The sequence below is a fragment of the Cheilinus undulatus genome, linkage group 6 (assembly GCF_018320785.1).
Source record: "Cheilinus undulatus linkage group 6, ASM1832078v1, whole genome shotgun sequence".
Classification (NCBI taxonomy): Eukaryota; Metazoa; Chordata; class Actinopteri; order Labriformes; family Labridae; genus Cheilinus; species Cheilinus undulatus.
Window position 1 is genome coordinate 7,124,419 of NC_054870.1, and position 25,849 is coordinate 7,150,267.

General features: G+C 41.7%; 3 protein-coding genes across 5 annotated transcripts in view; 1 reads left to right on the forward strand and 2 right to left on the reverse strand.

The window, feature by feature from the left end:
- LOC121510820 (glutamate dehydrogenase, mitochondrial-like) overlaps positions 1-1,920 on the reverse strand; it is a 28,147-nt gene extending 26,227 nt beyond the window's left edge. Inside the window, exon 1 of the mRNA XM_041789067.1 lies at positions 1,301-1,920. Within this exon, the coding sequence (XP_041645001.1) occupies positions 1,301-1,712 (412 nt within the window). The 5' untranslated portion in view covers positions 1,713-1,920. The remainder of the gene's footprint in view (positions 1-1,300) is intronic.
- shld2 (shieldin complex subunit 2) lies at positions 1,546-19,256 on the forward strand. Of its 3 annotated transcripts, none has more exons than XR_005991991.1 (11): positions 1,546-1,683; positions 8,862-9,009; positions 9,826-10,685; positions 12,141-12,291; positions 12,375-12,482; positions 12,565-12,759; positions 13,694-13,840; positions 13,972-14,178; positions 14,448-14,674; positions 16,625-16,743; positions 18,323-18,455. XR_005991991.1 is itself a non-coding variant. In XM_041789066.1 (11 exons), exons 2-11 carry the CDS (start codon positions 8,865-8,867, stop codon positions 18,493-18,495), a joined length of 2,343 nt encoding a protein of 780 aa, XP_041645000.1. In that variant the 5' UTR covers positions 1,546-1,683; positions 8,862-8,864; the 3' UTR covers positions 18,496-19,256. The 3 variants fall into 3 exon arrangements, 2 of the variants coding, with proteins under 2 accessions (XP_041645000.1, XP_041644999.1); XM_041789066.1 differs by having other exon boundaries at positions 14,448-14,691; positions 18,329-19,256; XM_041789065.1 differs by having other exon boundaries at positions 14,448-14,691; positions 18,323-19,254.
- A 1,509-nt stretch (positions 19,257-20,765) lies between these two features.
- Positions 20,766-25,449, reverse strand: LOC121511547 (zinc finger protein AEBP2-like). Its single transcript, XM_041790286.1, has 3 exons — positions 25,314-25,449; positions 21,719-22,096; positions 20,766-21,247 (listed from the first exon to the last, which is right to left on the reverse strand). Exons 1-3 carry the CDS (start codon positions 25,351-25,353, stop codon positions 21,195-21,197), a joined length of 471 nt encoding a protein of 156 aa, XP_041646220.1. The 5' UTR covers positions 25,354-25,449; the 3' UTR covers positions 20,766-21,194.
- Positions 25,450-25,849: the final 400 nt, after the last annotated feature.

Sequence of the window (25,849 nt, forward strand, 5' to 3'; positions counted from 1 at the left end):
GTGATGCATGCTGTTGGTATGACATTAAATTGCCCTAATATTGCAGTGGTGTATGCAGTTAGCATAACATTAAAGGAGCTATATTATGCAAAAATCACTTTTTCAGGCTTTTCTAACATAAATATGTACCCCTGGCCTGTCCACAATCTCCTCAAGAACCAGAAGAGTCCATTTCCTTCCACCCTCTTGTTCTCCAACTTTCAGAAAACGTGTGCTGAAACAAACTGCTCTTAGATTTAAAACTCTAGTGACCTCACATGTGGAGTAAGCATCGTCCCCAGGTTTGGTTGGCCATCCCCACTTGGAGGAAAGTTCCACCCTCTTCTACTGATCTTCCTCTCAGCTGCCAGCTGAGATGCTGGGTAGCTCAGTGGGTTACCCTGCTGACTTTGGTCTGGGAGGTTGCTGGTTTGAATTCTAATCGGGTCCTAAACTTTGGATAAAAGTGTCTGTAACATTAAAAGAGTGTCAGGGGTGGAGTCAAATAGCTAATTAACATTTAAAGCCACTGACACAGAAACGGCTTGTTCTGAACTGGGCTGAAACAGAGGGGATTTTAGACATGCAAAAATGCTATACTCAACTGTTTTTTTCAGCAACAAACTTCATAGGCATGTTTTGGGAACATCTGATAACAATGTAAACTGGTCTTAAAAGGGTAAAACATGTCCCCTTTAAATTGCTGTGATATGCTATAATATGTAGTTTGAGTATTGAATTAAGGTGCCATGATAGTGCCCTGGTATTGACGTGATGTATGGCCTATATACTACATTAATCTGCCTTAATATTGCAGGGATGTCAGGATGACATTAAGTTGCCTTGGTATTGCTGTGATACATGGTCTAAATACAACATTAGAATGCCCTAAAATTGCAGTGGTGTATACAATAACTATGACACAAAGTTGCCGTGATACTGCCGTGATACATGGTCTAAATACTACATTAGAATGTACTAACATTGCAGTGTTGTATATAGCAACTATTACATAAAGTTGCCGTAATATTGCCGTGATACATGGTCTAAATACTACATTAGAATGTACTAACATTGCAGTGTTGTATATAGCAACTATTACATAAAGTTGCCGTGATACTGCCGTGATACATGGTCTAAATACTACATTAGAATGTACTAATATTGCAGTGTTGTATACAGTAACTGACATAAAGTTGCCGTAATATATGGTCTTCATACTACATTAGAATGCCTTAATATTGCAGTGTTGTAAACAGTCACTATGACATAAGTTGCAGTGATATCCCCGTGAGATTGACCGTCTCCCGGCCCCTCTCACCTCCCTTGCAGGGCGTCCTGTGCTGGCTGTGCTGGGCTCGGTAAGCCTCGATCATCTCCCACTCCCCGCTGTCTCTCTTGATGGGGAAGTTGAGGCTCAGGACGTGGTTACACGGTTTGATGATCCTCAGGATCCCACGGACTCGCTTTCTCTTCTGCTCGGGGCTCTCCCGGGTTTTTAAGCCCTCCACCAGCTTGTCTTCCACGATAGCGGCGCCCCGGTCGAAGAAACCCTCCACCATGTTGAAAAAGTTTGGGTCGTCGTCCTCCTGGTCCACGGCCTGGCTGTAGCCGCGGTAGCGCAGCAGGGAGGCGGACGCTGGCAGAGCCGAGTCAGCGGCAGTGGCAGGGGCTCCCGAGGCCAGGACGCTGCCCGCTCCTCGGGTAAGTAGCTCCCCCAAATACCGGTACATGTTGGGCCGAAGAGAATTGGACCGTCCTGGGGAAAGTCTGCGAGGTCTGGTTTGGTTTAGAGGGAGAGAGGGGGAAAGCGAGGAGAATCAGCCGCACTGTGAACACTTTTACCGCAGCAGCGGCTCCTCCTTCATGCCGCCCCTTCCTGTCAACCTACACCGGCGCTCACAGCCCAACCAGCCGCTGCCGTTAAACCTTATTTAAACTAGCCTCTGCTGTTTTAAAACTGTATCACAGCCTGGTCTTTAACCTTATATGAGAGTAGCTTTGACAGCAGAAACACGAGGGAAACTCCGTGAGTTTAGCTCCACTTTAATGCGGTTAAAGAAGCTTTTAACGTCTTTGAGCGGGACTTTGAGGCACGTTGGCGAAGCACAAGTCAGTAAAACACTAAACACATGTCTGTAAGTGTTAAATAATGAGCTCTGTCAACTTTTATCACATTTATTGTAAGGTTTCTGTTGCTTTTAAGCTAGTATCGAGCTACCTAATGTAGCGCTGTGCTGTTTCCGGTTACAACCTTCAAAATAAAATGTTAATTTTGCTACAGATTTACGTTCTATTCAGTTTTTAAAGAACTCAGCTTTCTCTTTTTGTTTACATAATTTTTATTTTTCTACATGTTAATAGTTATGACATTTGACATTCTAAAAGTACAACATAAACAAAAAATAATAATATTAAAGCAGAAGATGGGCAATTTGGCCTCATAAACTCTACTATGATGTCTTTGAGAAGAGACAGCTTCAAGGAATCAACATAAAATCTACTCTTTTAAAGTCACTGCCCATTTACTAATATCAAAAGACAACAAATGAAAAAATAATCATAGGCCTAGGATAAGAATATAATATATTTGGTGCTTTTATTGTGGAGGCACATTGGTTCTAAATGCTGCACTTTACTTCCTCCCGTGTTAGTGATTCACCAATCAGGATTCAGTCCCAGGGACACACACCCCCAAAAAACAAAACATCAACATGAAGTGCCTGATTTAGTCACAGCTTCACAAAGAGAAAACAAATAAATCAGAATAAGGAATTATTGATCTTTAAACTGAACAGAATGAGCATTAGTATTCTGTGGAGGTCAAACTGTCGTCTTCTCTAACCTTAGGTAAATCAGAGAAGGTTAATGAGGACTTATTGATAATTAAACTGTTCAGAATGATCAGTAATACTCTGTGGAGGTTTAAATGTCCAACCTTTGAGTAATTCAGAAAAAGTTTTTACCGTCTCTATGTCTCTTCAGTGACATATTTGACATTTTCAGCAGGAAACAGACTACACTGACTACAGTATTCACTCTCTCACTATATTCTATATTCACTATATTCACTCTCTGCCATGACTGGCAGATAGTGAATATTCCTCTATTCCTCCCAGCATTGTGAGTATTCTCGCTACAATTCGCCGCCTTTCTCTCTGTTACGCTCCGACTTGTCTCCTCGACCGGGCATGTGTCTTTCAAACTCTATAAACTCCAAAACGTTGAATAAGTTATTCATGTCCGCCATGTCCTGGTGTAAGTGGTAACAGCGCAGACCAACGCCATTAGCCCTATCTCCCAATAGTACAGAATCCTTTAAAAATTTCCTGAATCCAGACGGTGATCCGGATCACTCTCAAAATCTAATCAGTTCTTCCTTATGCTAACCTTGCAAAGCAGATGGATATGCACGTTTCCTTGTTTCTCACCGGCGAATCCATCTTGCAAAGCTCCCATCTGAACCATTTGGGCCCCGGTTAGAAAGTGACAACACAAATCAGCAATGAAGGGCAGTACTTTCAGACACAGAAGAGTCGTGACGTAAACCAGCAGCAGCAAGAGCTGGTGCAGTTACGGCAGAAGAGATTAGCGTGGATGCTACTAAAACTCCAGTTTTATCAGAACTTGACGACATTTCTTCGTTAAAAGAAGAACAAAGAACAGCAGTGAGTTGTTTTCTTTTCAAAACGACAAAAGTCGAGTACTTTCATGTCTACAGTCGCCATGTTTCGCGTTATTCCTCGGTAGCTGCCCACACGCAGCTCGATAGCAGCTGACACACGTATTTTGTTGCTCTGATTGGCCCGTAGAGATGTGAAAGAAAGAACGTTCATCCAATCACACTCCAAGATTTTTTCAAAGCCTCTGCCTTTTCCCAAATCCATCTGGTGTGTCAGGTTATCCTTATGCCATTTCTGACATTTCCTGAAAATGTCATGAAAATCTGTCCGTAACTTTTTGAGTTATGTTGCTAACAAACAAACGAACAAACCCACCCGATCACATAACCTCCTTGGCGGAGGTAAAAATGTTAAGCATCAAGTGTTTAGGTGGAAAACCTGGAAAGTGCACATACAGAACACACATACAGAAATTATCTTTTTGATTGAAATGTCTCAGTTAAAACAAACTGCTATCTGCACCTTCAATCTATGAACTTGAGTTAGAATACAATACTTATGCTCTCTGACTTTTAAAGATAAAACCTTAAAATAATATAAAACTAGTCCCTGGATTCTAGATCTCTGGATGTATAAGATCAACTGAAATCTTGTATAAAATGAACAGTTCCTGTGCAAAAAGATGCATGTCTCGCATGAACAGATGTCGTACGTCGCGCTGTTTCTTTAGCTTTAGCCTATTTTTGTGACTCTCCGCTATGTCAACTTCCTTGACTTCTCTGTTCTTGTTCCCGCAGAGATGTGGAAGTAAGGCATTGATAAGGGAATCATTAAGATAAAATCTTAATGATGTCAGTGGATTGAACCAATTGGAACTGGTTCTCAGCTGGACCCGGTTCTTAGTTCCCATCCCTAATTCACCATCAGGATAAAGTTACTGAAACTGAATAAAACTAAAATATAAGAATCAATGTAGTGATCTGAAACTAAAATAAAAACAAGACTGTACAGAAATCAGTCACTAAAATGGAACTGTGTGCTAACAGAGCTAACTAAATCAGATCAGAGACTAAGGGTTAGTCCCATTTCTACCCCTTAGCCCTTATCTTAGCCCTACCACTTGGATTTGCGCGTTCACATCAAGTGAAGTGGTGTTGTAATTCTCTTTTGAATCAAGGGCTAGTGCTGAGGGCTACATTGCCTTTGAAACGAAGATTTTTCAGGCAACACTTGAAACCAAGGGGAATGAGGAATTTCTCACCATGCACTGCGTTCACTTACGAAATGGCACAACAGACTAGGAAGGAGGTGCATAAATGTAAATATTTTCGGCATTGATTATGATAAATACAACAGTGGTGTTTTCTCATATATTCAGTCTTTAGCTACTAGGGATGGGAGTTCATTGTATTTTAGGTATGTAAACGTGTAAACAAGGGCTAAGATAAATGGCTAAGATCAAAACAGAGATCCATTGTATGAAAGACATGGTCGAAGCTTTATCGTCACCTCCGATGGCGCATTGTTTGTCGAAAATGTGTGATGATGAACGGCAATCAAGTGGTGTCTCATTTCTTAAGAGTAGGTTTTCACCCCTACCCATTACCACTCTGTTTCAAGGGGTAAGAGGGAGACAAAGGAGAAGGGCTAAGAAGTAGAAATGGGATTGACCCTTAGTCTTTGACGCCAGACTGGTATGGCCTCTAGTATTTATCTTAGACACACTGGTTTATGTTTGGATGAGTTTGTTCACAGCAGAGGTTTTCTGAAATAGAACCCCCGGGACACTGACTAAAGCCAGTCGAACACCATGTGACTCTGGTGGAATGTCAGCTCACTCTGAGGCTGAATCGTTTAGGACAAACGATCATCACAAGCATTTTATGAGCTCAATACGTATGGTCTGGTGGTCGACCACGACCTGAGCGCTCATACTGTACAGAGTAATGGTCGACAACGACCTGAGGGTTCCTACTGTAGAGTATGATGGTCGAATCATCTCTCACAGAGGTTGAGACAGAGCAGACAATGAGCTCCATTCATGCTGCTTTAATCTTTTGGTCTTTATCCATCAGGGTTTTATCAATCCAGATATCTGTTTTATTCTGGTTGTCAGTTCGTTTAACTTTTACGTGTCAGTTTATTAGTGAAAAAAAACACCATTGACTTCTTCTTATCAAAATGATTTACAGATTAAACTCAGCAGCACCACCTAGTGTCCAAACTAAGAAGAGTAAAGTCAATCATCAGCTTCATGTTCTGATGTTAGCTCACTTTATTTTGAAAGATTTGCTGCATGTCAAATAAAAATGGGCCACAGGCCACAGTTGGTCCCTGGGCCATGGTTTGGACACTACTGCCCTAATCCTACTGTCTTCCATGCATATTTCTTTGTTCTGTAGTCTGTTTCGGTGAATAAAGCATATCCTCTCTCAAACCCAGCTCTAGAGCTTGTCATGGTTTGCTTCAGCTCTCAGGTTCTTTTTTTTTTTAAAGACCGTAAACATGGAGGTTCTCCATAAATCACAAACATCCAGAACATCCAGAACATGAGGAGCTTCTCTGCTGGACGTCTGGGCTCATGCTAATAAACTCTGCTGCCTCTACAGGGACATATGGGTCTTTAAAACTGGTTCTAACATTTACTGAACTAAATCAGGAACAGGATGATGGTGGAGCCCACAGACTGGACCTGCTGTCTTGGTCTCTGTTTGACTGACAGCAGCAGGTGGAGGGAGAATCTGACACTGTAACTGAGCACGCTCACATGATGGCGATGGGGCACACATGAGGGTCAGACCTTCAGGGGTACCACAGTACAGCCTGTGGGCCAAACAGGGAGGGTAAAACCTTCAGAGGGACCACAGTGGAGCCCACAGAGGGGTAAAACCTTCAGAGGGACCACAGTGGAGCCCACAGAGGGGTAAAACCTTCAGCAGGACCACATTGGAGCCCAGAGAGGGTTAAAACCTTCAGCAGGACCACAGTGGGGTTAAACCTGTAAAGAGAACCATAGTTGAGCCCACAAAGGGTAAAAACTGTAGAGGAACCACAGAGGAACCCGTAGAGGGGTAAAACCCGTAGAGGAACCCCAGTGAAGCCCATAGAGGAGTAAACTTGGAGCATTTTTCTCAAAAACTGTTCCTGCCCAGCTGGTTCAATCTGGTGCAGTTTGGTTAAAGGGATACTTCAAAATTTTGGCAAATTCGTCCGTTGCCATAATCCCTATAGTCTTAGTAATAGGTTCGTTACCTTCAGTTGTCGGGGCAAGTTGTTTTTGGATCGGCCCCTGCCGAGTTTGGACCTGCTGTGCCAACTCAATGTAAGCAGACGGTATTCCGGCTTTCCTACATCAAACTCATCAAATACACAATCCAACAACTCCAAAACACTCTCGTGGACAAGTTGTGACCTGCACATTCACCACACTATGAAATAATAATGTATACAGGTCACAACTTGTCCACGAGAGCGTTTTGGAGTTGTTGGATTGTGTATTTGATGAGTTTGATGAGGGAAAGCCGGAATACCGTCTGCTTACATTGAGTTGTCACAGCAGGTCCGAACTTCGCAGTGCCGATCTAAAAACAGCTTGCACTGACAACTGAAGGTAACAAACCTATTACTAAGACTATAGGAATTATGGCAATGGACGAATTTGCCAAAATGTTGAAGTATCCCTTTAAGTTTTGTGCAGTCTCGTTCAGTTTGGTTTAGTTTGGTTCACTTTGGTTCAGCCCTTCCAGTTGCACTCTGAAAGGTTGTAAAGCTGCCAAAATCTGTACCATGCTACCTTTGTGGGAGGAATGTTTTATAAGCCTTGATTACATCATCCTTGAGGGCAAGAATAGAATGTTTTACAAACTTAAAAGTATGAACTGTCTTCAAAGGCAAGGGTGGATTTTTAAATAGATTTGATGACTTCTTTCAAAGGCGAGGATGAAATTTTTTATAAACTTAAAAGCATGAATTGTCTCCAAAGGCAAGAGTGGTTCCTGGTAGATTGATGACATGATAAAAGGCAAGGATGGAATGTTTTATGAACTGAAAAGTGGGAAGTTCTTTAAAGGCGAGGATGGAATTTTTATAGATTTAATGACATCATCATTAAAGGAAAGGATGAAATGCTTTTATAAACTTAAAGTTGGAATTTCTTCAGAGGCAAGGATGATATTCTTTATAGATCGATGACATGGTAAAAGGCAAGGATGGAATGTTTTATAAACTAAAAAGTTTGAATTTCTTCAAAGGTGAGGATGGAATTTTTATAGAATTGATGACATCATCTTTAAGGGCAAAATGGAATGTTTCAGAAGCTTATATGACTTTAAAGGGCAGAGTGTTGGTGAAGCTTGGGATGATAGGGGCTTTTTTCCTCCATTTTTTCTCAAAATGTGCTATAGTTGGCAACGTTTGGAAAAGTGGGTGAAACTGAACAGGAGCAAGGTTTTTTCTCTGTTTTTTGGTTAAAATCAGACAGAAAGTCTGTATTTCTGTTATTTCTAAACATGAAATTAACAGATTTGATTATTTAAAAACACACGATAGATAAGAGGAGAGAACATCATGACAGCTTTCATGTACGTAGATGTTGACAGTGTTTTTGGACAACTTAGCATGAAGGATGATAATGACTGTGTCTAGTATGTTTTTTTGTTGCTGCGGTATCAAAAAGGTTTAAATGGTATAGTTTTGACTTCTATCATATATAATAACCTTCATGTGTTGTGACCTCCGCTTATCCATGCAGGGTCTCCTTTGTGAATATGGATCTATGACCTTTGGCTCGGGGACAGACCTTCGTTTTATTCTGACGCTGATGGATCGACGGTCATTTAAGATTATCAGACAGCGGTCTTAACAGGAAGTCACTATTGGGTACTGATGTATGGATGACATGCTGGGAATGTTATTCTGGCCTAGACTGGGCACCAGTCAGACTCCACATATGGAACAGACCTGAACCTCCCCCAGCATCCTGCTCTCTTATTGGTTGTTGGTTATTGTTCTCAGCTGTCTGTGTTCATACATGATGGAGCTGTGTTCTGCTGAGTCACGGTTGTGTCAGCTCCAGTTTTTCAGGTTGAGTTAAAGAAACTCCAGAGGGCCATTTTTAAAGCCATAAAACATGAAATCATGTTCCTGTTCTGAGCTGCTGCAGTAAAACAAATCCTCCCATTCACTTGTTCAGTCTCTAGTGATAGGATCTCTCTGGGTCTCATGTTTTCACTCTAATATTACTATTAACCCCCCCTTTAGAACATGTCTGACCGGCCTAGGATCCACGTCTTCCTGGGGGCCCCTCCTTCCTCATCAGGCCCTGGGATGGGGGATGGGGATTGTCCCTCTGCTGACTGGAGACACCTGGAGCTCACCTGGCAGGATGGACATTTGAAGCTTTCACCAGGTGAGACTGCTGGATTAAATGTTAAAAAACTTTGGTTTCATCCTCACCATATCCTGATGATCAGCAAGGCTGGAATGAGTACAGGACTATGGTAACCAGGTATAGGTACAGTGACTGTGATTTAAGTTTACCGGGGCCCTGTGCTCCAGGTAATACCCTACCTTTGCCTGATGGTAGATCTGCCTGCAGGTGTATCTCAGGAAAAAACAGAATGAAAAAATGAAAAAGTTATTTTTTCCAATGATTTAACTAAAGCTATACTTCAATATTTTCTAGATTCATCTCATACAAAGTGAAATATTTCAGACTTTTAAGTTTTAATCTTGATAATTATGGCGTACAGCTCACAAAAATCTAAAAATCCAATATCGGAATATATGGAAGATTATTTTTTTAAATTTAAATGACAAGAAAAACTAACTGTTTCATGATATTCTGATTTTTTGATGCACTTGTATGCTAATACCTGCATGTATTTAAGCAGATAGATAATACAAGTGAGTAAATGGAGCCTTGACAACCCCCATTATTTATAATATATTCTCATAATCCGTGAATAAACAGCTTTGCAGATTGATCAGACTCTTTTGAAAAATCCTGTGGTGAAGTAGAGATCTGACAGAATGTGAATAAATCAGCAAGGGTTGCTTAAATAAAACCTTCAAATATGGGTTTATGAGATTTTATTGACATTTTAGCTGGCCAGCAACCCAACTTTTTTGGAACTGTTGTTGTATTTCAGTGACTTTTTAGTAGAATTGGTCTATTTTTTTATTTAAAGGTTTGTTTTTACATGTTATTTGTTACTTTTTTCAGACAGGGTTGGGAACCAAACAGATTTATCATTGGAGGAGGACAGAGTGAGCAGAGAGAGCTCAGACAGACCAGAAGAACCGGACTCTGATGGGTCTGAGTCCTACCATAAAGGGGACTGTACTGCTGAACCACAGGGACAGGAGGAGAGAGAGCGATGTGGCATCCTGTCAGAATCAGACCGTAGACATGACAGTGAAAGTTCAGAGTCCGTTCATGAGTATCTGGCGAACTGTTTCCCTGCAGCAGAGTCAGACTCAGAGGGTCCGCAGAGCTCCAGACGGTCATCAGCCAACCCCCCACTGTCCAGCCACTCTCACTTCCTGTCCACCTGGACTCTGAGTCAGGCCCTGGTCCTGAGAGGCAGACACAACATCCAAGCAGCTAGCCCCCTGAAAGCCCAGCCTCCTCAGACCCCATCCTCCTCAAGCACCCCTGAGCTCTTCAGCCCGCAATCCTCGACCCCCGGAGGCTCCCTGGACCTCTTCAGCCAACTGAGCTGGTCCCTGAAGGCCCAAGAAGGGGGCGTGGTTATCGAGGTTACCACAGAAGGCATTCTCTGTTCCCAGGAGTTGGCGCAACATGAGTCCAGCTCTCCTCCTAAAGCCAAGAAAGCTCGAGTCTCAGGGGAGGTAAGGGTGGGACCATCAGACACCAAGACCAAAGCTGAGCCCACAACCAGCACTGAGTCTGCAACCACAGCCAGGTCCACAACCACTGCTGAAAGAACGACCATGGCTGAGACCATGACCAGCACTGAGCCCAAAGGCCACCACACGCTCCTGAGCTGCTGTGAAAGAGGGGTGGGGCCATACTCGGTGCTGGTGGCGGTGGTTCATCCATGTCATATCAAGGAGGTCAAGGTGGGTTGAGACATGGTGAGGTGTCACTTTTCTCTAAAAATGTTCACTGACAGGTGGGTGACTAGAGAACGCCAAACACCAAGCAAAACTGGTCCTGAAGTCCACCTTTTACCTGCTAAATAGGTGTAGCTAAAGCATTAGAATATCATGAAAATGTCCATTTTATCCTGTTATTTACTTTAGAAAGTTAACCTTTAATGATTAAGGCTTACAGCTCACGACAATAAAAAACACAAATATAAGAATATCGTGGAAATGTCCAATTTTCAAAGGTTTCCTTTTTCACTTCGCCTGCATCTGATCCAACTCACCACCAGGTGGTGATCACTTGACAGCCCCACTCCACTCTTCACTCGTGTGTCCAGAACATATGGCCGCAGATCTGATGAAATGAAAACAGAGTTGATCATCGACCTTTGGCCTAGGGTGCTCTGGTACCAAGTACACTTATGAGCATCCCTTTGTTCAAACATGGTGTTTGTTATGGCCAATCCATGACTAGCACAGAAGTCCAATAACAAAACACCACTTGGGTTCAGATCGGGCAGGCCGTTCCTCCCAGTCACCCCCCTCCAGGAGTCTCCATTTGCCAACATAGGCATTGAAGTCCCCCAGTATGATAATGGAGTCCCCAGGCGGCACTCCTTCCGGGGCACCACCCAGAGACTCCAAGAAGGGCGGGGACTCCGACCTGCTATTCAGTGCATATGCACCAATAACAGTCAGAGCTTTCCTCCTGACAACCTGAAGTCACAGAAAGGCAACCCACCCTTCCACTGGGAAAAACTCCAACACAGAGGCTGCCAGCAGGGGGCTCATGAGTATCCCCACACCCACCCGGGGCCTCTTACCCTGGGCAACTCCAGAGTAGAAGAGCGTCCAGCCCCTCTCTGGAACCAGAGTTGTGCATGGAGGTGGGCCTGACTATATCTAACTGGTAACATTCTGCATCCCACACCAGCTCTGGCTCTTCCCCACCAGAGAAATGACGTTCCATGTCCCCATAGTCAGTCTCTGATGCTGAGGGTCAGAGTGCCTGGGTCCCCACCTTTGCCAGCTGCCCAGCTTACAAACCCCTCCACCATGATAAGGAGGCAATTCTCGGAGCAGGACATGTCACAATGGTGCAGTAATTCATGAAAAGAAGCCCTGACCAAGTACTGAGTGATAAATGAGCAAAATTTAACAAAAAGTCAACATTTCTTTATTATAAAGTATAAAACACAGACTGATATTTGTGATATTCTAATATTTAGAGATAGTGGATCTTAGATTTCTGTGAGCTGTGAGCCATAATCATCAAGATTAAAACAAAAAATGAGATGAAACACAGAATTTATTGAAATTTCACTTCTTATGTGAAATGACTTTTCATGATTTCCTTTTTTTCTGAGTTGTACCTGTTCTTCCTGACTGTCTGCTGATGTTTGGCGTTTTTCATTGCTGGGGTCAAAGGTGAAGGCGGGGCCCTCAGCTGGGTCCCTGATTCCCCTGGCATCCATCTTGGTGACCGACCAATCAGGAGCTGAGATGAAGGTGGTGCTGTGGCGGCGGGCAGCATTCTGGGTGCTGACAGTTTCTCCTGGTGACATCCTTCTCATCACAGGTAGAGATGTAAAAGTGAGGGGGCAGAGCATCATTTTCTGATGATGATGTCATCACCGAGGGCGTGGTCGTTCTCTCTCCTAGGGCTGCAGGTGAACGAGGACAGGTGGAGAGGAGAGACGGTGCTACAGTCCACCTTCAGCAGCATACTCCTTAACCTGGGGCCAATCAGCTCCACCACCTCGCCATCAGGTACGTCTGCATCCTCCGACCATCAGCGGTCTCCTCAGGAAGAGCTCCCCTGGTCTTAGCCTCTCTCCATCTGTCTCTGCAGCTCCTCAGCAGGTCGACCCTCACTCTCTCAGCTCTCTATGCCGGTATCTGCGTCAGCGGCGCCCCTTGCTGGTGTCTTCACACGTGTCCCCACCTCAGGACCTCAACCGTCTCCCCTACGCAACCCTGAGGTCACTGAAGGTAAACATGCTGGTCCACGCTCTGCTGAGAGTCACTGACGCCCACGTCAGCACAGGTGAGACAGCGTTTAGGTCTGGACCATTACAGCAGCCCTCAGTTATCAGACTGGTTTACAGCAGAGGTCTAAATTTTTTTAATCAATTTATTTTAAAAATAAAACCAACAGGCGGCCTCCAATCATTATTAAAGTTCTGTCGTACACCATATTATCACTTTGAAAATATGATTGGAGTTTAACAAAAAAACACTGCAGTTATTCAGAAAAAGAGAAAACAAGTTAAGCATTTATCTTCTTAAAAATATTTTTTTTTTAGATGGCTGTGACTAAGTGAAGAAACTTCCTCTGAACTATTTAACTCTGTAAACCTGTAGAGTTTAAGATATGACCAAACACGGAAATAACTTGAGTAGATTATCATCAGCAGGTCTGGAGATTTGAACAGTCACTCTAATCTAGAGATTAGATTTCCGTAAAATGGATCAAACAATGGTCAATAGCTATCTTTTTTTTAAAATAACATACCCTAATACCTCTCAGGCTGAACAACAACAAATATTAAATTTCCATTTCTTTCTCTGACCTGGATATTGAAACAATGACAAAGGGAGCAGGTATCAACGGTGTATTAAATATCTCCATGACGTAAACTCTGAGGGCGGGGCCGGGGCATGTTTCAATGACGATTGTTTTCAGTTGCTGTTTTTATCAACACCTGCTCAGATACACATGTTTCATAAATCAAACATGGACCTTGGACCTCATTCTAAGATAATTTCTATACCCAAATCTGAACTGGTTTATAAACCAGTTTGATAAATGAGGACCACAGCTGAAAAATCAGTCTCTTTAACCACGACCACGGATGAGGAGAGATGATCATATGACCAGATGGATAGATGGTGGATTGACGATGGATGGTATGATAGATTGATGATATTCTGATGTTGAGATGAGTGACATCACTGTCCAATGAATCTAATTCTTCTAGACTGGAGAAGTGAGGCAGAGTCTCGCTGCAGGTCGGCTCTTCAGTCGAAGGCCATTCTGACTGTGGAGCAGCCGGATGGCCAGCAGGGGGCACTGTTACTGTGGGGAGCAGCTGTGGACTGGCTGACTCGGATCAACAGGGACAGAGGTACAGCACACCTAGACTAACAGATACTTCACACTAGAATAGATCAACAATACAAGGAAGACACAGACAGGTGGCAGATTTATTAAGTAATCCATCTATCCATCCATCTATTCATCATCCTGTCATTTTAGCCTCTATCTGGGACTTCCGTGTCCTCCTGGTAAGGGAAGGTTTGACCTCTGACCTCCCAGAGTTGCACTCGACCCCATGGAGCTCTCTGCAGCTTCTGGACCCCGCTGACCACCGTGCTGAGGCCTTCATCAGACCACACCCCCCTCGAACAGGACCAGGTATTGTGGAGTTGGACGTGGACACTCTGCTGTCCCAGAAATACAGTGGTGAGTGGAACAGCTGTAAACATGATGCAATATGATTAGGAGGATGGACTAGCTCCTGTGGTGCTGGGATTGGTAGACATCTTTCTCTGAATGTGTAGTTTCATATTGGTGCCACAGAGCTAGTTAAGTGTATGGGGGTCACAGTAAGGTATTGATTTTTCATCAAGCGTTGATCAGGGTTAAACAACACTCATTCAGAGTTCAGATAGCAGCACTACTGTGTAAATCAGGTATGACCTGCCAGTGATCTGCTCCGTTTCCTCTACCAGGTGAGGTCGAGCTCAGAATCCAGGTCATTAACTTCCAGTTTCAGGACTGTCCACCTTCCCAGAATGCCCCTCAGCCAGTACTTGATGGCACCTCATCAATGGACGACATCCTGGAGGCGTTAGGCGGTGACATCACCTACACTGGGTGTGGACGCTGCTCCACTGAGCTCGATACAGACGCCAACGGCATCTACCTCCCATGTTATGCCTGCCTGCCACATACTGCTGTAAGACGTTACTACAGGTACATACTGATGTCAGACATTACTACATGTACATACCGCTGTCAGACATTACTACATGTACATACAGCTGTCAGACATTACTACATGTACATACCGCTGTCAGACATTACTACATGTACATACCCCTGTCAGACATTACGACATGTACATACCGCTGTCAGACATTACGACATGTACATACCGCTGTCAGACATTACTACAGGTACATACTGATGTCAGACATTACTACATGTACATACCGCTGTCAGACATTACTACATGTACATACCGCTGTCAGACATTACTACATGTACATACCGCTGTCAGACATTACTACATGTACATACCGCTGTCAGACATTACTACAGGTACATACTGATGTCAGACATTACTACATGTACATACCACTGTCAGACATTACTACATGTACATACCGCTGTCAGACATTACGACAGGTACTGACCATGGTCTGACAATACTAGTGGTACATACTGCTGTCAGGTGTAAATACAGGTACAAACCACTGTCAGGTGTTACTACAGATACTTACAGCTGTCAGGTGTTACTACAGGTACAAACTGCTGTCAGGTGTTACTACAGGTACACACCACTGACAGGTGTTACTGAAGGTACATACTGCTGTCAGGTCTTATTGCAGGTACATACCACTGTCAGGTGTTACTACAGGTACACACCACTGACAGGTGTTACTACAGGTACATACAACTGTCAGGTCTTACTCCAGGTACATACTGTTGTCAGGTGTAACTACAGGTACATAACACTGTCAGCAGATACTACAGGTACTCACCACTATCTGACAATACTATTGGTACATACCGCTATCAGGTGTTACTACCTGTACATACCGCTGTCAGGTGTTACTACAGGTACATACCGCTGTCAGGTGTTACTAGAGGTACATACCGCTATCTGACAATACTAGTGGTACATAACACTCTCAAATAATACTACGGGTACTTACCGCTGTCAGGTGTTATTACAGGTACATACCACTGTCAGACAATACTAGTGGTACATAACACTGTCAAACAATACTACAGGTACTTACCGCTGTCAGGTGTTACTACAGGTACATACCCCTATGAAACAATACTACAGGTACACACCACTGTCAGCTGTTACTACAGGATCATACTGCTGTCGGGTGTTACTACAGGTACATACCATTGTCAGGTGTTACTACAGGTACAAACTGCTGTCAGGTGTTACTACAGGTACATACTGTTGTCAGGTGTTCCTACAGGTACATACCATTGTCAGGTGTTCCTACAGGTACAAACTGCTGTCAGGTGTTACTACAGGTACACACCACTGACAGGTGTTACTACAGGTACATACAACTGTCAGACATTATTAAAGGAACAAATCGCTGTCAGTTGTTACTAAAGGATCATACTGCTGTCAGGTGTTACTACAGGTACATACCATTGTCAGTTGTTGCTACAGGTACATACCACCGTCATACACTACTACAGGTACATAACCTTGTTGATATTACTACTGGCACTACTTTTAGCACTAAAGGTACTCTTTGTTTGACTACGAGGTACTGCAACTACTACATCTAGTTCTCGAAGCACTATGAATGTTATGTAGACTCAGATGAATATGCTGCTTTATACTGAAGTTAGCTGCTTCTACAGGTAACTCCAACTGATCTGACTGTTACCATAGGTATTTTAGTAGTGCTGACAGAAAAATCTATCTCAGTGAATATGATCTTATGTAATCATGATTCTGCTCAGTCAGGCTTAGTTTAGGCTTCACTGATTGGTTGTTAAACCAGAACCAGAACTAAAAGAAGAAACAAAAAGTGGAAACAACAACCAATCAGAGTGTGAAAAAAGGTTTGGTGGGTGGGGCTACATCCTGTATTACCTTCTGATTGATGTTTGTGTGTGTGTGCATGGGCGTGTGTCGGTGTTTCAGGCCCGGTGTGCTGACAGTTAGTGGGCGAGGCAGCAGCAGCCACCTGTGTGTTAAAGCTCCTCCTCTCCGTCTGCAGGCGCTCCTCGAAGCTCCGCCCGATAAACTTCACAAGAGCTCAGGTGAGACATACACACTTCCTGTCCATGCAGCATGAGTGACCCTGCTTCCAGCCAGATGAATAAATAAATAAATTCCTTGTATAATAAACCCTCTGCATTATTGAAGGTTTGACCCTCTGTTCATTAAACACTTGTCTAAAGTAGAACTAACCGCAGTGAATACTTGGCCAATAAAGCTGATTCTGATCATTTTAAATTCTGACTCTTTAAATGATGAACATCATTAAACACATTTTTACCTGCTCATGATTGAAGACAGATTTTTATTGTTTTAAAGGAGTGCTTAAACTACAACCACTTGTACTAACTACATGTTATTAATTTATATTCAGGATTAAACATTTTAATGTAAAAGTGTTAAAATGTTAAAAATGCAGTAAAATAGATTTAGAAGTATATTCTGTTGATTCATTTCTTATCTATAAGGTTTGAGTGTTTGTTGTTTAAAAACTCTTTTTATGTTGATATTTGCAATTGTGATTTTTTGGTTTGTTAGACTTCTGCTCTTTCTAATGCTGCTGCTCTAAGTGCTTTAAATTGGCTTCCTTGGGACAAATAAAGTTTTTTGAATGTGAGTGTGAGTGCTGAAAAGTGTTAAATCCATCTAACTTTGATGAATGCCACACTCTTCTTAAAAACTGGAAAAAGAGGGTTCAAAAACAAAGTTCTACTGAAGAACAGTTGGTGAATGAGGGCCGATGATGGCAGATACACAGAACCTTTTTTTCAGAATATTTAATGATTTCATGACAAAACAGCGTGCTGATGTGATCTATTTAATTTGAATAAACAAATGATGGTAGGACATCTGGGACCAACACAGTCAAAAACAGTCCTGTGGCATGGTTTCAAACAACTAAATGACAAAGAGGGGTCAAACAGGATAAGTTTAATTCAACAACAGGGTTAAGGTCAAAGACAGGGTTAAAAAGGTTTGGGTTAGATCAAAGAAGGTTTAAAAAAGGTAAGTTTAGGTCAAAGACAGGGTTAAAAAGGTTTGTTTAAGGTCAAAGTTATGGTTCAAAGCATTAGTTAAGGTCAAAGAATGGTTAAAATAGGTTTGATTTAGAGCAAAAAAGGGTTAAAGGATTAGTTTAGGTCAAAGATAGGGTTAAAAAGGTTTGGTTTAGGTCAAAAAAGGGTTAAAAAGGATTGGTTTAGGTCAAAGACAGGGTTAAAAAGGATTGGTTTAGGTCAAAGTTAAGGTTGAAAAGGGTTGGTTTAGGTCAAAGACAGGGTTAAAAAAGATTGGTTTAGGTCAAAGAAGGGTTAAAAAGGATTAGTTTAGGTCAAAGACAGGGTTAAAAAGATTTGGTTTAGGTCAAAGTTAAGGTTGAAAAGGATTAGTTTAGGTCAAAGACAGGGTTAAAAGCATTTAGTTTGGATCAAAGACTGGGTTCAAACAGTGTAGTTTAGATCAGAGACAGGGATAAAAAGGTTTGGTCAATGTTAAAGACAGGAGAGTAAAAATGGTTTTGTATAGGTAATGTTAAAATATGGACTCTAAGAACCTGCTGTGACTCTGAAATGTTGACTGTAACAACCTGCTGTGAACCTGATAACACTGACTCTCTTTCAGCTTCAGGCTCTGAGCTCAGACACATCCAGGTGGCAGCAGAGATCATCCTCTCCCTCCTCACCCTTCCCAAGAAAACCGTCATCATCACCGTTCAGAGCCACTTCTTGTGTGACGAAAACAGCTTCCCCATCAGTCAGGACTTCACTCTGCTGGATCTCCAGGATCCCAGCTGACAGAGGGGGGGTAGGTAAAGAGGGGCCCCGCCAAGTTAGAGTGTTAAAAGATTCATCCAGGGTTTTTATAAAATCTGTTAACTCTGACTTAATTTGAGTTATATGTAAATGTTGAGATGTTTGTTGTGTTCTGTTTGAACATTGTGTTGTGTCTAATACAGGGGCGTTTAACTCATTTTGAATCTGGACTACATCAGAATGAAAAGTGTCCTTAAAGGGCCAGTTTTTACTGTAAGACTTTAAAAATCAACCACCTATTTGACTGTTTGTTTATCATCTGTTTTTGTAAAATGTGAATTCTTGATAAGAAATAAAAGCAGAAGTCATACAAACAAAATGGAGAAAGAGACATGAAAATGTGAAACTACAGTAGTTTTTTTTTTTTTAAATAAAGTTTGGTAATGAAAACAAATGATTTTGTTGATATATGGAAATGCAAAAACTAGTAATGCACAATATTATAGGCATGATATCAGCAGATATGAGAATTTCTGCCGATATTTACAGTTGATATTTTGTCAAGAAGAGTCAATGAATGAGTTATGGTAGTTTTAGTCTGAGCCAACAGACCTACACCAGCTAAAATCTTTGTCTTCATTCACCATCATTACTCTTTAAAGTCTGAAGGACTGAAGTGTGACGTCTAAACTACATTTAAATATCTTTATCGAGATTTGCTGGAATTATTTTGTAAATATTGGCTCATCAGAAAGCAGCAATAATCCACTATTGTGCATCCCTAACAATAAACCCTGTACGTGAGTATACCCAGTTATATTACTCTGTTGTACTGACATAAATCCTTTGACTTTTCTAGATAATGAAACTCTTCATAGTGTCATAGAGTTTTCAAACAATGTTATTAATAAAGTTACTTTTGTATTAACATAAAAAAAATTGTCAGGCATTATTTATTACATGAATAATAGTCTGCCTGCAGTGGAGGACTAACTTTGGAACAGATAAGATTATGGAGGCAAAGTGACAGTACTGTCATTCGACAGAAACAAAACTCAGGTATGGAAGCATCATCAACTCTGGTCCTGCACTGCTCTGTCCTCCTGATGGCCATCCTTCAGACCGTACCCCATCTCTTCAGGTATCCTCCCCTCTGCCACCTCCATGATGCGCACGGTTGCCCCAAGCATCTGGATCAGCCCAGCGGGTCCTGGGCACCCAGTGTGTGGTGAACTGGATCAGGCCTCGGAAAGCGCCACATGCCCTGAAAGCACAGCTGCCAATCCAGTATCGGGTAGCTGAGCACGTCAGCATCACACACAGTCTAACAACAATATCCAAAGATGAGCCGAAGTTGTCACAGCCAGCGACTTTAGTCCAAGTCTGCAGTTGATCTCAGCCTCGCAGTCAGTGGATCGATGAATTACGCTGCCAAGGTAGGAAAACTGCTCTACAGCTTCCACACTCTCACCATTAACAGACACGGCTCCAATGGCAGCATCCAAGGCATCCCCAAAAACTGATACTGATACTGTCAAATAATAATATCACTACAGGTACCTGGTTACTGTATTCCTCCATCTATGTGTAAAATATGAGCACAGAAAAGCAAATCAAGCACCCCTTTTAATGGTCACATGACACTTGTTGATCCAGGTGACTGACACATAAGCTTGGGTCCACGGAGGGGAATGGTTTAAATTAGGACATCTTTAGAGGAGAGGAGACACTAGCGCTAGTTCGGATTTGTTGAACTAAAGGACGAGAATGTGACAGTAAATTTTCAACTAAATCAAATCTCCACATCAATTCTTTCCAAACACACCTGCCACACAAAGCTAGAAGCTAGAGACCCCCGGAGCCTGAGTGAGGCTCAAGATAACAGTGTGATGCCTACAACTACCAAACAGCCAAAGCACAATTTTCAACAACAGGTAACCAAAAAAGCTGGGACACATAGGCTTGTTGCAGCAGATATGGAAGAGGAAATGTTACCTACTGTGGCCTTGTTCTGGACCGATTTTCTGTGAGGAGCTGTTTTGGTCTAATCTAACCCTTTTTGTATTTAAGAGCAGGCAGGAGAGATCTTGTGTCTGTCCTTATCAGAAGAGGGATTTGTGTTAAACATGGTGTTCTATAGAATTATCAGGAGGCAGAGATTTCCTTTAGTTGACATTATTAACACAACTGAACAGAAAACATGACAGAGTCGACTGTTGACTAACTTCAAAAGGAGCACAGACACACCAAGACCCGCATCGCTCACATATTCTTACACCTTTTACTGTATTAAATAGTGCCATTACATTATATTACACTGATGTGGGAATATTCAAGATTTAACATTGGATTTCTCATTGGCAGTTACAGAAAATTTCAGGTGACAGAAGCAATGTTGAAGTAATGTAACTAGTTACTTTCTAAAAAAGTAACTAGTAATGAGTAGAGGATTACTGTTTTGAGTAACCACCCCGACACTAGGACAGAAGGTAGATGTTGAAAAACATTGGAGAGCATTAAAGAACCTGAAGAACAATGTGGATTATTAAAGGTGGCGGTTAAAGAAATGTAAAGCTGCTTCATTAAAGATAATAAAACCTTTAAATGTTTGAGTCTTTGAAAAGATCTGACAGTGAGGGTTCCATCTCAGTCGAGCTGACGATAGAACCGAAGGTGACGATAGAACCGAAGGTAGACGTTCTTCTACGTACACCAGGCTGTGGTCCAGAGCGCTCTCTTCTTCATTTGTCTTTGGACGTCTCTTCAGCCACATCCATCAGATCGCTGAACAAATCTGAAATAGAACATCAGGACGGTCACTGATTGAGTCAAAAAACAACTGTTTACACCAACCAGGAAGGACACTTTTAACAGCTTTGTTTCCCCACATCCTGTGAAATTCATTGTGATTTTACTTTGACGTCTGTTAGATGAACTGTTTTAAGTTTAAGATAAACTGTGGAAACGTTTCTGTTCTTTAAAATTCCGGTAAAGTCTGTTTATGTTGATTTTAAATCTCTACCTGTAACAATGACTGAACCAGGAAGTACTCTTCTACTGCATTCAGCTCAACACCATTGTACCAACACTAAAACTAATACAAGTAAACTAACAAACCAGCAGGAAAAACTGATTCAAACTAAGATGAAGGTTAGGGTAAAAATAAAACCTAATGACAGATCCAGAATGATTACAACCTTTCAGGATTTATAGTGCTGTGTTGAGGGTTGAAAACGAAGCTGAAACAACGTTCATTCTTATGTACCTCCATCACTGACGCCTGCATCTCGTCCTTTACATCCTCCAAAGTTTCCTCCATCACTTCCTGGTGGAGGTTGTTCCCAGCCGCCCCCACCAGCAGCATCTCCCTGTTCAGTGAAGAGACCATGGAATCCCGCTCTCTTATCCCTCCTGTCATCGTCGTCATCTTTGTTGAAGATTTTGGAAAAGAATCCCTCCTTATCATCATCCTTCTCTTTTTTCTTACCTCCTCCAAAAGAGAAACGTCCTTCCTTGTCTTTGTCATCATCCTTGTCCTTATCTCCTCCAAAAAAGGACAGGAATCCCCCTTTCTTCTCATCCTTGTCTTCATCTTTGTCTTCTCCACCAAAAGCGCTCCTCACCGCATTCTCCACGAAATCTCCTAAAACACAGAACCATCAACAGGGATAGGTCATCAGTGTTGGACTGATACAGGATGACATCCTCTCTAAAGGCAAGGATGAAACGCTTTATAAGCTTTAAAGGAAGACATCATCTTTCAAAAGTAAGGATGGAATGCTGGATAAGCTTTTAAGGGTGATATAATCTTTCAAAGGCAAGAATGGAGTCTTTTATGGGTTTAAAGAAAGACATTAACTTTCTAATGAAAGGATGGAATGTTTGCTGGACTTTAAAAAGTGTTCTTAATAGCCAAATTACAGCTTTTAAGGATGACATTTACATTCAAAGGATCAGGATGAAATGTTTTTAAAGCTTGAAAGGATGACACCACCTTTAAGAACAAGGATGGGCTGTTTTACAGTTTTAAAGGATGACATCTTTCAAGGGCAAGGATGGAATGCTTTATGGAATTTAAAGAATGGCATTAATGTTAAAGGCAAGGTTGGACTATTTTACATGCTGTAAAGCTGGGGTAACCAACTCAAATTCAAAGAGGTCCAGTCAGAGAAAATATATTCAATGAAAGGTCGGGATCATCATAATGTCTAACTTGAGTTAATGTGATTTGTGGATCTGGGTGCGATTTCAGGGACTCGTTGCGCTGATAAAATATGAAAATTTTCTTTGTCTACAGCTCACCTGTTTCTCTGTCTGTGAATCTCTCCTCTAGGGCCCTATGAAATCTGTTTTGTTTTTGCCAAATTCGATTTTAATATTTTGGAATTCCGTTTTTTAACCTTTCCACTATGCTCTAAGAAATGAAATAGTGATGTTGTTCATATAATGTAAAGATAGAGATAAGAGGATACTCTACTATGACACATTCTCAGACACTTTCTTTAAATAAAGTGCACCATGAGTGATGTTGCTGTCTCAATTAAAGCGGTACCACCTGTAGGGGGCAATGTTACTTTTGTTACTGTCAATGAAAGGTGGATGGCACATTAACATTGGTGAAACTTCACCTACTGATTTAGTGGATGACTAACAGTCATTGCTGCAAATTATTGCACAGGTTAGTCCACCTTTGGTGAAATGGTAACATAAAAACATTTGTGGAATCTAAGCAAATTTCTTTTGTGCTGCTGCTAAAATTAATAAAATTAAGTAGGATCAACAAAACATTTTTTTCAGTGCACTGTGCAGCCCTGCAACTTAAATTGTATTAATCTAACTTTGTGATTTAACCAGTACAACTAAGGTGATGCATTAACACAAACCTATCACATTAATAATGTTCATTTGTGTTAAGTTAGTTGAACATTAAGTTGACTTAATGTACTGTCAGTAAATCCAACATAATGTTGTTGTGGTTATGCAATGTAGTAATATCATGTAGCTTTAAAGTAAGATAATTAAGATAGATTTACTTAATATGTGTTGTTCACGTTAATAGTGTTTTGCTTTTCCATTTTAAACAACACAGCTGTGTGGAACAGGTTGACATAACTTAGTCAAGTAAAATCAACATTTCATTTCTTAGAGTGTAATTTTACCATAAAAAAGAGTGCCCTGTTAATGTAAATGAATAAAATGTTCTCTAATTAAATAGGAACAACCTTAAATTTATTGAAAAAGGGCCATAGTTGGCCCATGAGCCACAGTTTTGATATCCCTGACATAAAATAACTATAACCAGTGTAACAGTCAGATATTTCCAATATAAGACACATCCACGTTTATAATCATATCCTAACTGATGTTTGCAATGTTAATGAAGAAATCCTTCTGTCCTCTCAGACAGTGATAGTAACTTAATAAGAGGGTCACATTAAAGTTAAATGGTTAAAAGTTAACCTGCTACCTAAACTTTTCTTTACTCTCACAGTCTGTAACAGTGCATGCAGTTTGATGCTGCATTGTGTTTTTACTCCTGACTGTAACAGTTCTCTCCTGAACTTCCTCCATCCTCGCTGTCTGTCTGTCTGCTTCATATTGGACTGCGTTAATGCAGACATGTATCGGCCTGTTAAGCAACCAAAGGGGACTACAGTATGTACAGGAGGAATTATTATGCGAATTGATACTCGAATGGAACATCGTTTAGACTGCAGGACTTCGAGTCCGTCCAACTTGAGTTTGAAGCCCTGGAGGGGTGAGTAGGTGAGAGGTGTGTCTGTGCCTCGCACAGAGTCTCTCTGTGACTCTGGTTTGTTGAGGTAAAATAACTTGAAGCACAGATGAGTTTTCTTGAAGGTTCAACATTATGTCGTCCCGTACTGCCCCACATTGAGCTAATGTTTGCCGGTGTTTCGAGCAGCTGCTCTGACATGCTGTTATTGTTTAGGAGGGGGCGGGGTGAGCGTTTGTTACGTGAGGCACAAGTTGTGCCACGCTTTGGTGTCCCCCCAGAACATTTTCCTCAGATATACGTTCCTCTTAATAAAAAACACAGCATTTCAGTCAAATTCATTCAAATTTTGGTGATGTCCATGATTCCACTAACATGGAAACCATAGGGCCCTAGACACCTTGTCTCAGCTCACTTGTCTTTTCGTCTACTGTCGTGGGCTTTCTAATAATTGTAGGTCCAGGTCCAGGTCTGTATCGGATGGTGTCTGGGTCCAGACCTGGACCGCGTTCCGCCATTTGGTGACCCCTACTGTAAAGGATGACATCATCATTTACAGGCAAGGATGGAAAGTCAGCTTTTGAATGAAAGGATGGAATGTTTGCTGAACTTTAAAAAATGTTCTTCACAGCATCCCCGTGATATCAGCCCCTTTAGAAGCAAGGTTAGAATGATATATACGCTTTTAAGGATTACATTTACATTCAAAGGACAAGGATGAAATGATTTTGAGAAATGTTTGTTGGACATAAAAATGACATCAATGTTATAAGAAAGGATGAAATGTTTTGTAAGCTTTAAAGAATGACATCAGCTTTAAAGGCAAGGAAGGAATGTTTTATAAGCTTTTAAGGATGTCATCATCATTTGAAGGCAAGGATGAAATGTTTTATAAGCTTGGAAGGAGAAAATTGACTTTAAAGGCAAGGATGGACTGGGCTGTGCAATTTCTGACCCAACAACAAAATCAGAGTTACTGTGGTTAGTTTTCAGCTCTCTTTACCTAAAATCTCCTTTAGTCAGAGATCTCCCTCTGCTTTAGAGAGATTGACAAACAAACAAACAAACAAACAAACTTAAACCCTGAAGGGATCACATCATGTTTCCTCCTCCAGTTTCTACTCACCAGCTTTTTCAGCGATAAATCCAGCCACTTTGCTATTCATCTCTACTAATTGATAGATCGTGGAATTTCTTCTGATTGATCAACCGATGAGTCCCTGCTGATTGATCGATCAGTGTTGTTGGTCGGTCTATCGATGTGAAATCAGAAGTTTTTTTTTCAGCAGGTAAAGGTGAGGCAGCAGCCGCCCTCTCTCTCTCTCTCTCTCTCTACCTCTCTCTCTCTCTCTAGGGCGACGCCCTCTCGACTCTCCCTGTTGGCCACAGAGGAATCAGGTGTGTCCTCAGACCGAACCGTCCTGTTAAACCAGTTCATGGTTTCACCTGTTTGAAGGTTTGAAAAAATGTTCTGACATAAATCTCCACCGTCACATTTGAATAGAAACTTTGATGGGTTTTAACAGTTTACTATTAGCGTCTTAAACACAGACTTTGTGAAATCCCTCCACCAGGGGGCGCTCAACCAAAACAACAACACCATATGACAAGTCCAGTTCAGCTCTGCTGTTAATTGAGGACTAAATGAGTGATGATCATAGT

What these genes read in the sequence shown, in the direction of transcription:
- shld2 (XM_041789065.1), top strand. Translation starts at nt 8,865, where the DNA reads ATGTCTGACCGGCCTAGGATCCACGTCTTCCTGGGGGCCCCTCCTTCC. An exon ending in TGACATCCTTCTCATCACAG is followed by an intron (nt 12,292 to 12,374) that starts GTAGAGATGTAA and finishes TCTCTCTCCTAG; the next exon opens with GGCTGCAGGTGAACGAGGAC. An exon ending in GCTGTCCCAGAAATACAGTG is followed by an intron (nt 14,179 to 14,447) that starts GTGAGTGGAACA and finishes TTCCTCTACCAG; the next exon opens with GTGAGGTCGAGCTCAGAATC.
- LOC121511547 (XM_041790286.1), bottom strand. Translation starts at nt 25,353, where the DNA reads ATGAATAGCAAAGTGGCTGGATTTATCGCTGAAAAAGCTG. An exon ending in ATTTATCGCTGAAAAAGCTG is followed by an intron (nt 22,097 to 25,313) that starts GTGAGTAGAAAC and finishes TCTGTGTTTTAG; the next exon opens with GAGATTTCGTGGAGAATGCG. An exon ending in TGCAGGCGTCAGTGATGGAG is followed by an intron (nt 21,248 to 21,718) that starts GTACATAAGAAT and finishes GTTCTATTTCAG; the next exon opens with ATTTGTTCAGCGATCTGATG.